General features: G+C 21.4%; 3 protein-coding genes across 3 annotated transcripts; 2 read left to right on the top strand and 1 right to left on the bottom strand.

The window, feature by feature from the left end:
* The first annotated feature begins 2,971 nt into the window (after positions 1-2,971).
* Positions 2,972-3,649, top strand: LOC128955277 (uncharacterized). Its single transcript, XM_054300930.1, has 2 exons — positions 2,972-3,318; positions 3,402-3,649. The coding sequence occupies exons 1-2, from the start codon at positions 2,981-2,983 to the stop codon at positions 3,544-3,546; spliced, it is 483 nt and encodes a 160-aa protein (XP_054156905.1). The 5' UTR covers positions 2,972-2,980; the 3' UTR covers positions 3,547-3,649.
* A 667-nt stretch (positions 3,650-4,316) lies between these two features.
* On the top strand, positions 4,317-5,471 carry LOC128955276 (probable H/ACA ribonucleoprotein complex subunit 1). Its single transcript, XM_054300929.1, has 2 exons — positions 4,317-4,549; positions 4,643-5,471. Exons 1-2 carry the CDS (start codon positions 4,382-4,384, stop codon positions 5,315-5,317), a joined length of 843 nt encoding a protein of 280 aa, XP_054156904.1. The 5' UTR covers positions 4,317-4,381; the 3' UTR covers positions 5,318-5,471.
* A 1,818-nt stretch (positions 5,472-7,289) lies between these two features.
* On the bottom strand, positions 7,290-15,399 carry LOC128955247 (neuropeptide Y receptor type 2-like). The gene is made up of 3 exons (XM_054300896.1): positions 14,913-15,399; positions 9,746-10,241; positions 7,290-7,780 (listed from the first exon to the last, which is right to left on the bottom strand). Exons 1-3 carry the CDS (start codon positions 15,397-15,399, stop codon positions 7,387-7,389), a joined length of 1,377 nt encoding a protein of 458 aa, XP_054156871.1. The 3' UTR covers positions 7,290-7,386.
* Positions 15,400-16,396: the final 997 nt, after the last annotated feature.

The raw sequence follows: 16,396 nt of genomic DNA, 5'->3' as shown, positions 1-16,396 counted from the left end.
GCACAGTATAAACTCTATAATTAAAATTATAAAAATTTTACAATTATTAATTGTGCATGATGTTTGATGATATTGTATTTTTTTAAAAAACACAATATGATATATATATATAAAAATTTAAATATCACTATAAATTTTATGTAAAAAAAATATTACATGACTTTTACTGTATGTAAATCAAAAAAATTGCTGTCCAACTTATGTAGACTTATGTATATGACAATCAATCAATCAATGATATCCACCGCCTCCATGTCCTCCATGATCCGACTCACCACCCATACCACCTTCGCCTCCATGGCCACCCCAACCGCCACCGCCACCATATCCGCCCCAACCGCCATAGCCTCCATGACCGCCATCGCCGCCATAGCCACCCCAACCTCCTTTACCGCCCAAACCTCCTTCACCGCCATAGCCACCTTCGCCTCCGTGGCCGCCGTAGACATTAATTTTATGTTTATGCGATGCCGTTTTGACCGGTATGTAAATGGGAACTGTATGTAATGTAAAATTATTTAGTTACGCTTATTAAGGTAATTAAGTTATTTATTTATAAAAAAAAATATCAAACCAGCTTTCGATGAATGATGATAATAATGACCGCCACCTCCTCCGTGACCCACTGGGATAGGTATGGGAATGGGAACTGTAGTTTATTATTATTATTATATGATTATACCAAATTAATCAGCACATAAAAAATTATAATTATAATTATTAATAAAAAAATTATTTAACAAAATATAATTTATTGATTGGTTTCGATTGAATTACCAATTTGAGCGCCTCCTCCATGATGATGATGGTGTCCGCCACCCCCACCACCACTGCCCCCACCAATTATTATAATATCCCGGTGCCCGTACTTACTTGACTGACAATCAATCATATTAATTAAGACAATAGCATAAATTGTTGATACTATTAACGTATAGCTTAAATTGCTATTGAAATACATTATTATTATTATTATAGAAAATATTGTTTTAATTAACTTATATTTATTATATTATTATTATCACTACTACTATAAAGTTATTGTTATATACAATAAAAATCAACAATAAATCTAAAAGATTGAAAGTTTTATTTGATTATAAAACTTTGGATTATCAAACACTAAACCTTAAAACTTATCAAAAAATTTTCAGTTATACTATATCTTTATATAAGATTTTTATTTATATATTTTTAAATAAACATGAAGTGAAACGTTTGAGTGAATTATTTGGTAAACAAAAAATAAAAATATTTAATTTCAATTTTATTATTATTATTCAATTGATTAGAAAAATAATAAAAACCAACCAAAAAATAATTGTGACTATAAATAAAAATTTTTTGAAAAAACTATAAAAATTATTACTATTTTATATTATTATTTAAAATAGTTATACATAATTTATAATTTTTTTATAAAATTATTATCTAATTTTATATGACAATAAATTTTATTTAATTTTTTGTATAAATCAATTTGAGATAAAAATTAATCAAAAAAATAGACTATATTTTTCTTTATGCAAACAATAAACGCTGTCTTTTTTTAAATAATTTTTTTGATACAATAATAATAAAAAAAATTAATAATATTGTAGTACATTGTATTCAAGTGTCTAAAACAGGAACATATGTTGAATTGTATATAAAAATTTAAAATAATTTTTTAATAATAGGGGAAATCATATCCGAAAATTTACTTTAAAAATAAAATTATAAAAATTATTTTTTTTTTCGATTTCTTGAATACTTACACCAAAAATAAAGTGTTAATTAGATTATATTTATATATATATATAAATATTAATTATAAAATTTTAATTTTTGTATCTAACAGTACTGTACTTATATGTAAAGTACTAATAATTTAATATTTTCAACAACAAAAAAATAAAAGTTAAAATAAATCAATAAAATAAAAACATGTTTTTGCAATTAATAAAATAATTTTATATTAATATAATATCTATAGTGTACTAATCTAATAATGAGAGTATAAAATAATGTTATATTTTAAAATATTAGTTATAAAACTAATTTATTTAATGTATTTTTATTTTATTTTTTTTAAATAAAAAAACTTTGCAATCAACTTTACTAAAATTTCAAAAATATTATTTGATAACCTTATATATACTGTATTATACATCTTATATATATTTTTTATTTATTTATTATAAATTTAAATAATAATTTTTAAAACTGAATAATAAATTATTTTATATCTATAATTTGGCCTTAAATTAACATTAATAATTATATTTTGAATTCATATGATATTATTATATATTACATATTGAAATAATTATATAAATAAATAAATAAATATATACAGTATATATATATATATGAGATTTAGATGTCTTTTTTAAATTTGATATATAAAATAAATAAATTATTCAAAAAAAAAATTTTTCCATTCATTAGTGGTTTAATTTTTCAACAAAAAAAACAAAAATTTCAAATTGACTCTCAAAAAAAAATAATCTTTTATTTAACTATTAATGTCTATAATATTTTTTAAAAATAATAATTAATAGGAATATTTTTAATACTAAAATAATACTAAATATAATCTTTTAACTGTATTTTCCATATTAAACATATTATTAATACATAAAAGTATAATTCAATGGTAAATAAATATATATATATATATTAAAAACTATATTTAAAATTAATTACTAATTACTAGAATTATGTTTAAACCTTAAATAAAAATTATTAGTACAACAAAATCATTTATAAAGTTTTACAAAAAAACTTAAAATTTTTTCGACAAAAATAAAAAACTATGTCAAACACAAGTGTCGTCTACTAATAATTTTATTTACATCAGAAAAAACATTTTATTTTTTTAATTAATTAGTTGTTTAAATTGTAGACAATTTTATTTTTTCATAATTATTATTATTAGTAATAATTTAGTTTTAATTTTTTAATTATCAATAAATTAATAATAATAATAATAATAATAATGAGTAAAATAGCTGCGAGTCTAGCGTTGGCGTCAAAAGGATGTCAAGCAATGGATACGTCCGACGATTACATTGAAGCCATCGGTTTACTAACAAAAGCTATTGAACTAAATCCAAGTGATTTCCGCTATTATGCCAACCGGTCGCTGGCTTTTTACCGCTTGAATCGCTACGAAATGGCCGCTCAGGACGCCTTGAAAGCCGTCAGACTTAATCCCAGATGTCCGGCCAATTATGTCCGGTTGGCCGCTGCCCTGAACGGCCGTCGCCGATATCGTGACGCCGAAGTGGCCGCTTTGCGGGCACTGGCTCTGGAACCGACATTACGAATAGCCGCGTAAGTGTATGGGTGTGTGGGTGTGTGTGTGTGTGTTGTGAGCTCAGGGATGTTAGTTTTTTTTCTAATATATGAATTTATAGATATGAACTACTAATGGCCCGCAAAATGGCACTAATATCTGTCGGCTTTGACAAACACGATGTCCTACAAGTGATAGCCAACTGTAATACCATTGATGATGGTTTCGGACGACTGTTGAAATTGATTCAAATGAAAGACATTTAAAAAAAATTTTTTTATTAATTAATTAATTTTGTTTTTGTTTTAGTTTTTCTATTGAAATGTTATTATTATTATTTTAATCGACACTTGTTTTGTCATTATATTACTGTATTATTAGTATTATATTGTTTTCTTGACTATATTTATATATTGTTTTTTAAAATTTTTATTGTTATATTTGTTGAAACGTTTTTAATTGTTTTTTTTAATTTATTGATTAATTGATTTATTGTATAACACAATATTATAAGTTATTATTTTTAATTGACTTAACTATTATGTGTTAAACCCATTGAAGTTATTATTATTATTATTATTATTATATATATATTGTAATTGTATAGAAACTTTTAGACAACAATATCAATACACATAATAGTTTGACTAAATAAATAATAATAATAATAATAATCTTAATGATAAAATTTTTTTACAATAATAAAATCCTATTTGAATGTAACTTTTGCAACAAAAAATTCAATCTCAAAATAAAAAAATATATATATTTTACTAACAATTTTTATAAAGGATATCCCCTCCGATTTCATGTGAATAATACTAATATTATTGATAGTTATATGACATTTAAGTTTTATACTTAACAAAACAATTACTACTAAACTGTATGCTATATTTTTTTTAGATGGAAAGGGAGGTAAAAATTTTTCACTGAGTAGGAGGAGGACGACGAGGATATGTATTATCGTAACTAAATGATAGACTAATAATTGTTGTATAATATATAGATAAAGAAAAAAAACTTTATAAATTGTCATCAATTTTCAATATTTTAATTCAGTAGTACTTGTTTGTTGGTTTTATGTGATCATTAGACACGATGGGCTTATTGGGTGGCATAACGATTGTATTATTAGTGCAATTAATTCAGATAAATGCACAGTACGGTGGTGGAGGAGGAGGAGGATATGGTGGTGGTAGGGGTGGCTATGGTGGGGGCTATGGTGGGGAAGGCTATGGCGGTGGTGGCTATGGATATGGGGAAAAGGTTTTTATTTTATTTTATTAAAAAAAAAATATATTAACTTAAATATAACTTTTTTTTATTATTATTAATATCCATCCCTTTATCCATTCATAGAAATTCCTGAAACCAGCCGTAATTAAGCCGCCGATAATACCGTACGTCAAACCAGTGGTAACATCCTATCAGAAATATCCGAGTTTTGGCGGTTACGGTCACGGTTACGGTGGCTATGGACATGGAGGCAAAGTTATACCGATTACCAAACTAACCGAATTTCAGCCCAAGTTCGATATAACACCGTTTATTAAGTCCTACGAAGGGGCACACCTACTACAGAAACACCATAAGCCCGAACTGATCGTCAAGAATGCGCCGCCGGTTTTCATCAGACAGCCGCCCATCGAAAAGACAATCATCCAGAATGTATACGTCAAACAGCCGGTTATTGTTAAGGAACAGCCGGTAATTCATAAGGAAAAAGAGATTATTGTCAAGAAAAAGCCGGCCATCGTTAAGATCAACGAAAAAGCGCCGGTAGATGTCAAAGATTTCGGACAGACAGCAGTGGTCAAGGGTGTAAAGTCTGAATACGGCGGTGGCGGCGGTAAATATGAGGGCGGCGAAGGTTTCGGTGGTGAAGGAGGACGCGGTGGCGGCGAAGGTTTTGGCGGCGGTCGCGGCGGTGGCGAAGGTTTCGGTGGTGAAGGAGGACGCGGTGGTGAAGGCAAACGCGGCGGCGGTGAAGGCGGTCGGGAGGGTTATGGAGGTGGCAGAGAGGAAATCCAATAGATAATTAGTGATTCAATTGATTCAATTGGTGATTGGATCAGTTTATATTTATTTATTGTTTTTTTCTGTTTATTTATTTAAATTAAACTAATTAATTAATTAATTAGTTTGTTTGTACCGTTGATTTTACAATAATATTACTACTAATAATAAAAAAAACCTAATTTAGATCTCATGTATGAAATTATAATTAATTTTTTTTTTTTCTCCGGTTTGTCTGTCTGTCCRTATATTTTGAAGTTTGAATTTATTGACAATCATATGTGTGTGTGTRTGTGTGTGTATGTGCACAGCACAGGTATTATAATTTATAAAATTTATAATACCTGTGCATATATATATATACAATACATATACATATAATATTATTAATCTATTGAAACATGAATTACAATAATGTTAAACATTTATATTATAATTTATTTTCCTAGAAATAGTAAATAATAATAATAATAATTAATTGATGGTTTATTTTTTTGTCCAGTATAAATGGATACAACAAAAAAAACTAATTAATTTGTTTGTTTGTTTGATAATTTGATTATTATAACTAATGTATTCAACAACAAAAAAAAGTATTTATATCGTTTCAATCATACAATATGATTGCTAAAACAAACAAACAAAATACAATCAAATTAATATTAAAACCAATTGATAATTAATACTGTATATAATATAAAATATAATTTATATACCTGTATTATAACTTATATATGAATAATATATAAACAAAAATCATTAAAATTTCTATTTTGATTTCTAAATTAAATGTCATATATTTATTAAGTTGCAATTAAGTTAGTTGTCTTAAATTTTATTTTTTAAAAATCATTTTTAGATATATTTAATAATTTAATTTAGCAATTGTTTGCTTTAGTACAGTATTATTATTATCAAGAATCATTAATTATTAAATATATGATTAAATTTATATTAATATTTTATTAGTTTATTATATTTTGAAAAAAACAGTTAATATTTATTAACTATGTTTCAAACAATATTACATTTGTTAAATAATATAAATTAGATTTATTTTCAGAAAACTTTTTTTAAAAATATTATTTTATTAGAAATATTTATTAAAATATACAGTTATATTAATACATAAAAATATTATACCTTAAAAATTTATAAATAATTTAGATTTTTTTTTTAAAAAATGATAAATATTATTTGTTAAAGTAGAATTTATTTTATAAGTAAAAATAAATTAGATTTTTGATTATAAATATTATTATAAATATATTATAAAAATTTTTTGAATTTATTTATTTAATTTTTGATGTTAGTCATAAATTTTAAATTTAATTTTTGTAAACAAATTTTTTTATGAATACATTCATGTCATATTTGAATATAATTTATATTTCATAGTTATTTATATGTTTTTTATATAAAAAAAATTATAATTTAAGCAAAAATAAAATATTTTTAATTTATTTTATAATTAGTTGTATCACAAATAATATGTTTGTTTAATTAATAAATTCATTTATACTGTATTATATACAATATAATAATTAACATTTAAAATACTTTGAAAACAAATAATATTTTACTGTTGCATTAAAAAATAAATAAATAATTTTTTGATTATAAATTGAATTAATAATAATAATAATAACATTTAGCTTATCATTTAGATTACAGTATATAAACAACAAAAAATATTACATTAAATATAGATTTAGTTTATCAATAAAATTAAATAAATATTTAAATATATATATACAGTATATACACATAATTAACTTATTATATAATTTATTTTTTCGGTGATTATATAATATTTAACAAATATATAGTAATTAAATCTGAAAATTAAAAAATAAATAAATTACTGTAACATGAAATGCCTGTCCAATTACTCTGTACATCCCAGTGCTCCATCACTCACACACACTCACACACACTCACACACACTCACACACACTCACACACACTCACACACACTCACACACACTCACACACACTCACACACACTCACACACACTCACACACACTCACACACACTCACACACACTCACACACACTCACACACACTCACTCACTCACCCACTCACTCATCGACGAAAATAGCACTTAATCTTATTGATAGTATCCGTCAATTCATTGCGAATAGCCGTATGAAGAAAGCCATAGAGTATGGCGTTAGTGGTCGCCGAAGACATGGCTATCAGATGACAGACGGCCAACACTAGGAACAGATCTCTGGTACTTAAGCCGACGTCCGGATTAAAGTCAACGTAAATGTTGAACACATTCAATGGTAGCCACGAAACGCTAAATATGGCCGTCAATGTGACCAGAAATATGGTCACCCGATTGTTTCGGTGCATCTCTTTGTTGATACACTTGTTGTTGTTGTTTTGGTTTAGACCAACAAAACTTGGCGATCCTTTTACGATTGACGTCTCCCGATCGTTACCGACGGTCAACTCGTGGCTGGAGTCAAGTTATATGGCAGTCATTATATATAAAAAATGATTTTATAAAAATAAGCAAAAAATAAAAAAATTATTATTTTTATATTAAAAGTTCATATATTAAACAAATAATAATAATAATTAATTACTCTTTTTTTTAAAAATCTACTAATTATTTATTTTAGATATTTATTCTTTAATACTATACTATATATTCAGTATATATAGTATTATATATATATATATTTATATACATACCGGGGTAATATGTAAACTACTTAACAATTAAAGTTTAGGCAAATTTTTAAAAGAGAGAGAGAGAGAGAGAGTTTTCCGTTTTAAAATTCCTCCAAATTTCCCGGAAAATAAAAAAATTAATTTATATTCCTATCCTTCAACTATATGGGTATTGATAATAAAATGAGAAACCGGGGGTGGGGGGGGGGGATTTGCTCCAACCCTATATACTGTACAGTATTTTTGTTTAAAATACTGTATCATTATCTTATTGAAACTACTGTAACATAATATTCTCTATCTCTCTCTCTCTCTCTCTCTCTCTCTCTCTCTCTCTCTCTCTCTCTCTCTCTCTCTCTCTCTCTCTATTAATAATAATAATGTTTTAAAATTTATATTTTCAAATAAAAATAACTTATAATATTATATTTACAATATAATTCAACAATTTATTTTCAATACTACTACTATTATTATTAATATATATTATATAATATGAATATCTTTCTTAATGGTTGATATTTATATAAGAAAAAAAAATAAATGTATCCAAAATAATAATACTAAATAAAAAAAAACAATAACAAAATAATAGAAACCATTTGAATGACAATTTTTATTGTTAAGTAATATTGTACTGTATATCTAATACTAAATAATAATAATAATAATAAATCTTACATTTAGTAAATGGGATTTATTTAAATAGTAAATATATTTCTTTATTAATCGTCCAAAAAAACTGTGTTTTTTGTATTATTATTACAATAGAGGAAATTATATATATATATATATATATATATTGATATATATATTATAAGTATATTTAAAAAGCTATGATTTATATGTAAATATATATATATTAATGCTTAGAATTGATGTTTTATTCAATTTATATATCTTATATAATCTATTACCTGTATATATATATATATATATATATATAAATATTTTTTTTGACTTACAATAGATAAATGCTTCAAACAATAGATATCTACTAAATAAATGTTTTTCTCTCTATTGTTTGTTTTAATAGTTATGTTAATAAAAATGATAAGATCTATCACAATATAAGTTTTATTTTCGCAAATAAAATTTAAATTTGCTCTCTCTCTCTCTCTCTCTCTCTCACTATCATTGTGTGTGTGTTTAATAAAATTGATTAGTTATTTTCAACAAACAAAAAAAATCAAATATAAACAAAACTAAATAAAGTTGTTTTGTTTTATTTACAAAAAAAATAAAATAAATAGAAATTTGATATTTTTGTGATTTTATTTTTATTGTTTTGTTTTTAACTATTGCTTAATATTTATTTTTTTCGCAATTTATATCGACTTACCAAGTAATATGATACAATATTTTATTAAGCTAAAACCATACAAATATCTTATTATATAATATAATTTAAGTAAATACCTTATTAAACATAACTTTCATATATATATATATATATATATATATATATATATATATACATTATATTTATTAAATTATCAAATAAACAACTTTTAACATTTTCCTTAATAATAATATTATTTATTTAATTATTTAATTTTTTTGTTGGTTTCCAGTAAATTCTAGTTAATTCAATTGTATATATATTAGATAAACAATATTATTTCCAACCCTATCCACAACTATACCATTCCTCAACTATATATATATATATATATATTCCAACCCCTATACCCAACCACACACCCCACCCCCTATCTGCCCACATAATATATATATATATATATAAAACAATTATTACCTGTTAGTCCTAACAATATTATTATTATTATTATTTTCATAGTTATTGTTTCCAATATTTTTAGTATTATTATTATTATTATTTCCGCTATTAGTGTTCAACTGTGTTGTCGATAAACTGCTGACGGCTTCCTCGTCATCGGGTTTGGGCGGCGATAAACTGTTGCCACAATAATATCTGTTGACCGACCGATAACAACGGGACACCCTATGATCGCTTAGATGCGATCGGATACGATAGTGCGATACCAGCATAACGGTGCTCGGTATGAGCAACTGTGTTATCAGTATGACCAGGGAATAGACACCTCGTATATGATAGGGCCAGTGTTCGACACATTTATCAAATATAACGACACCGGGTATGCCGTACTCGACCAGCGACTGATAGATACATATCGGCGACGATATAATTGTAGATAACAACCATATGATCAGTGTGTTTATGGCATATTTGATTAGTTTGGGTGTCGACTGTATTGACATACCGGGTCTCACTAAACAAATATAGATATTAAAAAAAATATTTAATAAAGTATAATATATCTAATTAATTAAATAAAAGTTAATTAAAATCCCGCCCCTCCCTCCCCCTCAAGTACAAACGTAATATATGAATCACCACCCTTATTAAAAAACTATTGGATTAACTGACAAATAATAATAATAATAAAAGTAATTATCATTTATATCATACTATAGTACTGTTAAAAACTATTGTAATTTTTTTGTCATTAAATAACTAATTATATATAAAATACTAATTATAGTAACTTTTCATTTCTAATATAAATAGGAAATAAATATAAATTAGTAAACATTATCAAAAAATATATATATATATATATATATCAAATAAATCATTATAAATTAATGAAAATAAATATAGATTGATTACAATAATGTTATAAATGATTTTTGATTAAATTTTTTAATTACAAAATTTTTTTTATATACAACTTATTATATAATAAAATAAATACTTTATAATAAATTAATTAATAAGTACTAAATTATACAGTATATATATAAATAATATATCTATGTTATTACACAATATATTTTTTTAAGTATTTAAAATTTTTTATTGTACTAAAAAAAATGTTTTTAAAAATAATCCGTTTTCAATTTTAAAACATTATAATAAAGTCGTTATATATTACTAAATAGATTTAAAAAAAAGATTATAAAAATAAATTTATTTAATAAAATATTAACTTTTCTGATTTTGAGTATTTAATTTTTAATCCTAAAATCTATTAATAATAGTAATAACTGTAAAATGTAGTAAATATAATAAATATTTTTCTTGGTAATTATATAAAATATATAATATCTAAATATCTATTATTTTCTAATTTAAATATTGTATTAATATTTATTGCTTAATATGCTTATAGATATATATTTTTATCAAAAATATTTATAAGGGGGTAAATATTACGTAAATAAAAAAATTAATTAATCAATTAAAATGTCAATTATTATACCGGATATTATATTATAATGAAAAATATTTTTGAATACTATATTTTTTATAAATTAGTAAAATAAATAAATATATTGCGAAAAAAAAACATCTATCTATATGTAAATATCTTTATATATATGTTTTGCAATAGTCTCAAAAAATGATTAGTAAAAGTCATCATTATAAATAAACTTTATATATATATATTATATACTGTATAAAGTAATGCAATTTTATTGTTTTTTTTTAATTTTATATTTTTATTAAGGATTTTATTGATGAATAAATTATTTAAAAATCTTATTGTGTAAAAAACATACATTAAGTAAATTGATTATAAATAATTTAATTTTTCTGTCTATTTTTGTCAATTAATTTAAATATATTTTTTTAAAAACAGTATAAAGTTTTATAATATTATATAATGTAATAAATTGACATTAAGTTATATATTTTTGTGATTCAAATTTTTTTTAATAAGTATAAAAAAAAAGTTTTACTAATAATTCAATTGAAATAAAGCCTTTAGTGTTTTTCTTAAAAAAAATATTATTTAGCACTTATGTATATTTTATTTATTTTTTTAAATTTTTTTATCTAATTTATATATATATATATATTATTCAATATAATTTCAGTGAATATTTATTTAGTAAATTTGATTTTTTATTGTTTTTATTATTTGTTTTGTTTCTAATAAAAAAGCATGAAATAAAATATTTTTTAAAAATATTTTTTAAAAACAGTTATTATATTCCTTTAATAAATATATTTCTTTTTATTATAATATAATACTAGAAATACAAAAAATAAATAAATAGCAGGTAATAAAATAATATATCACTACTATATATATATATATATATATACTGTATATATATTCAGAAAATATATATTATTAATATTATTATCACAATATATTGTTTTTTATTAAATAAAATATTCAATATATTATAATAAATACCTATTATATAAATATTATATATAAAACAAATTTAAGTAAAAAATAGTATCCAATTTTTTTTTTTTTGGTTAACTTTGGATTACTAAATAAATTGTATTATATTATATATTGATTTTTATTTATAAAATTATTATTTATACTGTGTAAATATAAATATATATATATACATGGTGAAAATATTTTTTTTTTAAATTTATGGTCGAATATTATTGATTTTTTATTTTATTTGATGTTATATTATGATATTATTTATTAATAAAAAAAGCTTATTATTATTTGATAAAAATATTTTATTAAATATTGTATTAAATACAGAAAAAATGTTTTTTTTGAAATTAATGAAAACGAAAAAAATAAATTTATAGTATAAATATATACTGTATTTGACATACAATATACAGTTGAACTACGGAAACTAAACTAAATATAATACAGTTTAATATCTTTAATAAGCCATTAAGTGGATTTGAGTGTAGTTTCCTTTAAAAAAATACATTTTATTTTATATTTCTAAATTAAAATATATATAACTTATATATATTACACTAAAATACAGATATAGATTTTTTTTTAAATAATAATTTTATGTTTAACATACAATATGCAGCAATAAAATTAATTTGTTTAATTTGTTTTTTTTTGTAAAATAACTATTTACTGTATTTATTTTTGCTTAAGTTATTTTATATTATCAACTATTTATATTAATAATATAAATATATATATAATAATAATAATATATATTAATTAAATTTGTGATTAATAGTAATCACATATATTAATAATATCCAGCCTAATAATATTGGGATTTAGTTTATTATTTATAAAGTAGCAAAAAAAAATATTAACATTAAATTGATCAAGTAAAATTGAATAAACTTAAATATATAGTTAAAGCAAAAAAAAAATAAATATTGTAAATAATTGAAAAGCAATGTCATATAAATATTGATAAAATAGTCACCAAAAAAAATCTAATAAAAAATTTATTTTTAGTCTACAAAAAATATAATAAATATTGATATATAAAATATAAAAATATTTTGTAATAAAACATTATAAATTATATATTATATATATAAATAAATCATAAATATTTATTAGTGATGAATAAGTTTAATTAAAATTGGAAAATATTAACTATAATTATAATTTTAAAATATATATTAAATTATGATATTTTTAGTCATCTAATCGGTAATTGATATATCTATTTGTAGTGTCAAATGAAAAAAATAATACAATTGTATGGAAATACTAAACTTAATAATTATATTAATACATAAATCTCTAAATATTTTTCCTCTCTTTCTCTCTCTCTCTCTCTCTCATTCATTCATTTAATATATAACTTATAACTCATTAACATTCAATATTAACGGTTCAATAAATAAATGCAATAAAACAAAACAAAACAGTAATTTATTTCTTTTATTTATTAAATTAATTTTTATTTATTTATAGTATCTAATATATATATATAAAATATTATTTTAGTTTAACAATGTAATGATTAAAATGTCGTCAAATTATATAAAATCAAATAAATTTTATTTATAAATTAAAAAATGTTTCATATTATACTTTATTTATTTATTTATTATATCATATTATGAATTTATAAAAATAATTATAAAATTAATTTAAAATTAATATTCTGCTACTCTCTAATATATTGAAAAATATTTTTTGTTTGCTTTAATATTATGCTAATTAAAAATAAATTATAATATCATAATTCAACAAAAAAAAACATATATTATTAAAAATAATAATTTAAATATCAGATTCAGTAAAATCTCAATCTCATCAAAGTTAAAGAATTTTGTTTTTATAAAAATATTAATTATATAAATATTTTATCAAAAAAAATTAATAAATTATTGAATTCAATTTTAACGATAATAATCTATTTTATTATATTATTATTATTATTAAAAAGCCACTAAAACAGGAAAATTGCAGTTAATTTATGTAAATATTTTTTTTTAATCATCACTACTACTACTTAAAAGCAAATATACCATCAAATCCCTAATGGATTTGCTTTTGGGGGTTAAATAAAAAGTAGTAGTGTTTTTGATTTAATATTAATAATAATCATATATTTACTCCTAAATCAATATATATATATATATATATATATATATATATATATGTATCATAAGTATATAACATTATACTTTATAATACAGTACTACAGTATTTATCATTTAACGGATACATTAGAAACCATAATACTAAACTTGTTGACTATATCTACTATATATTTGAAAAAAAAATAAATAAAAATTCATTGAAATCTATTAAATATTAAATATATATTATATATATATATATATATATATATATATATATATATATATATATATATTGCTAAAGTATCAATATTGTATAAACAGTGTATAAAAACGTTATATCGTAGTAAACATATGTTATAATTACACAATTAATTTCAAATATATTATATATATAATAGATTATATAATAGTGCAATAAACCTACTGTATTTATATTCAATATATACTGTTTATATAGTAAATTAAGTATTAAACTTATAATATAATATGTATTACAGTACTTATTAATAAAATTTTGTTGTTTTTATTATATAATATATTCAATATATATATATATTAATATCAAGATTTTTATAGCTTATGAAAAGTTATTATTATTATTATTATTAAAATACTATAATACCATTCATATATAATAATAATAATAACTTACCAGCAGTTGATTGATTGGACTTAATCTGTATCATACGGTCGATGGCTATCGATAGGACAGTGGCCGCCGAAACCAGTGTAGTGACCGCCTGTATGAATGGCACCAGTTTGCAGATCCACGGCCCAAACGGATAGCTTCGGCGTGTAATAGCCAACAGTGTGAATGGCATACAAAATATACACAATAGTATATCGGATACAAACAAATTCAATAACAATAGGTTATTGCTGGTCATCAGTTTTTTGTTGGCCACAATAATGCCGATGACCAACACGTTGGCCACAATACCCGTCAGTATCAGTAGTGTATAAGCGATTTTCAATACAGTTTCGGTCAGACCATCGAAAATATGGTCTCTGTTGGCAAAGTCGACTATGATTTTGTTGAGCACCTGACTCTTGAGCTCATCCATAGTGACATTCATAAGCAATTCATTGGGATAGTCATAGTTAATGATTAGTTGGGTAGTGTCGCTGATTGTGGCCATAGTTTTTTGATTTTTGTTTTGTTTTATTTTATTGATTATATGAATATTTTGTGTCTAATTTTTTCCCTCTAATATTATCTTGATTATCTAAATAAAGAGACAAATAATTTTTTTAGATTAATTATTGATTTAACAAAAAAAAATATTATTATTATTTAAATATAATTAATATAATTTAAATATAGTATTACTCTACAACTATTATATTAATTATACATTAGTTACAATTAAATAGTATTACAGTATATACAGTACTGTTTTTACTGTAATTTTATAGTGTAAGTGATTTTTTTTAAAAATATTTTTATTTGATAGAAAAACAATTAAGTAATTATTTATATTTTAATTAATATTTTAAATACAAATAAATATATTTAAGTATTTTTCCATGTATTTTTATTAATTAATTATAATAAATAAATATATGTATTATATATGTGTGTGTGATTTATTAAATAATTAATTTTTTGAATGATACTTATGTTACTAATGTTTAAAAGTATTTATATTTTTAACCTAAAATAATATATTATTTACTATTGAAGTATAAATATATTTTATTTATTAGTATTAGAAAATTTTCCGTTTAATAAATTAATTTTTATTATTAATAAAAACATTATCAATAATAATATTTATAAAAGTGATACTTGAATGGATTTTTTTTTTATATTTATAAAATAAAAAGTTTTCACTTTTATTATAATATAGAAAATATTTACATCATTTTTAAATAGCGAAAATAATTTTGTTATAAAATAGTATTTTTTTAATTCAAAATTTAATTATTTTAAATCTACTTTAAGGTTACTTTTTTGAATAGTTTTATTAAATACTAATTAAATAATATTTACAATTATATATTGTTTTAAATTAGTTGTTTTTTTAAATTATTTAAATTGTTTATAAATTATAATGAATTGAAAATAATTTTTTATATTCATTAAAATATTACATTAAATATAATATATATATCTTAAATAAATAATAAAATTTT

This window comes from Oppia nitens, unplaced genomic scaffold (assembly GCF_028296485.1).
Source record: "Oppia nitens isolate AA-2021 unplaced genomic scaffold, nextdenovo-longstitch-racon4-pilon3 scaffold2_pilon_pilon_pilon, whole genome shotgun sequence".
NCBI lineage: Eukaryota > Metazoa > Arthropoda > Arachnida > Sarcoptiformes > Oppiidae > Oppia > Oppia nitens.
The sequence above is the reverse complement of the archived record's forward strand: the minus strand, read 5'-3'. Positions and strand labels throughout refer to the sequence as shown.

Coding starts and splice junctions, on each gene's coding strand:
- LOC128955277 (XM_054300930.1), top strand. CDS start 2,981: ATGAGTAAAATAGCTGCGAGTCTAGCGTTGGCGTCAAAAGGATGTCAA. Junction 3,319..3,401: donor CCGACATTACGAATAGCCGC/GTAAGTGTATGG, acceptor ATGAATTTATAG/ATATGAACTACTAATGGCCC.
- LOC128955276 (XM_054300929.1), top strand. CDS start 4,382: ATGGGCTTATTGGGTGGCATAACGATTGTATTATTAGTGCAATTAATT. Junction 4,550..4,642: donor GCTATGGATATGGGGAAAAG/GTTTTTATTTTA, acceptor ATCCATTCATAG/AAATTCCTGAAACCAGCCGT.
- LOC128955247 (XM_054300896.1), bottom strand. CDS start 15,399: ATGGCCACAATCAGCGACACTACCCAACTAATCATTAACTATGACTAT. Junction 10,242..14,912: donor GTCCAATCAATCAACTGCTG/GTAAGTTATTAT, acceptor ATATTTGTTTAG/TGAGACCCGGTATGTCAATA. Junction 7,781..9,745: donor AATATTGTTAGGACTAACAG/GTAATAATTGTT, acceptor GACTGCCATATA/ACTTGACTCCAGCCACGAGT.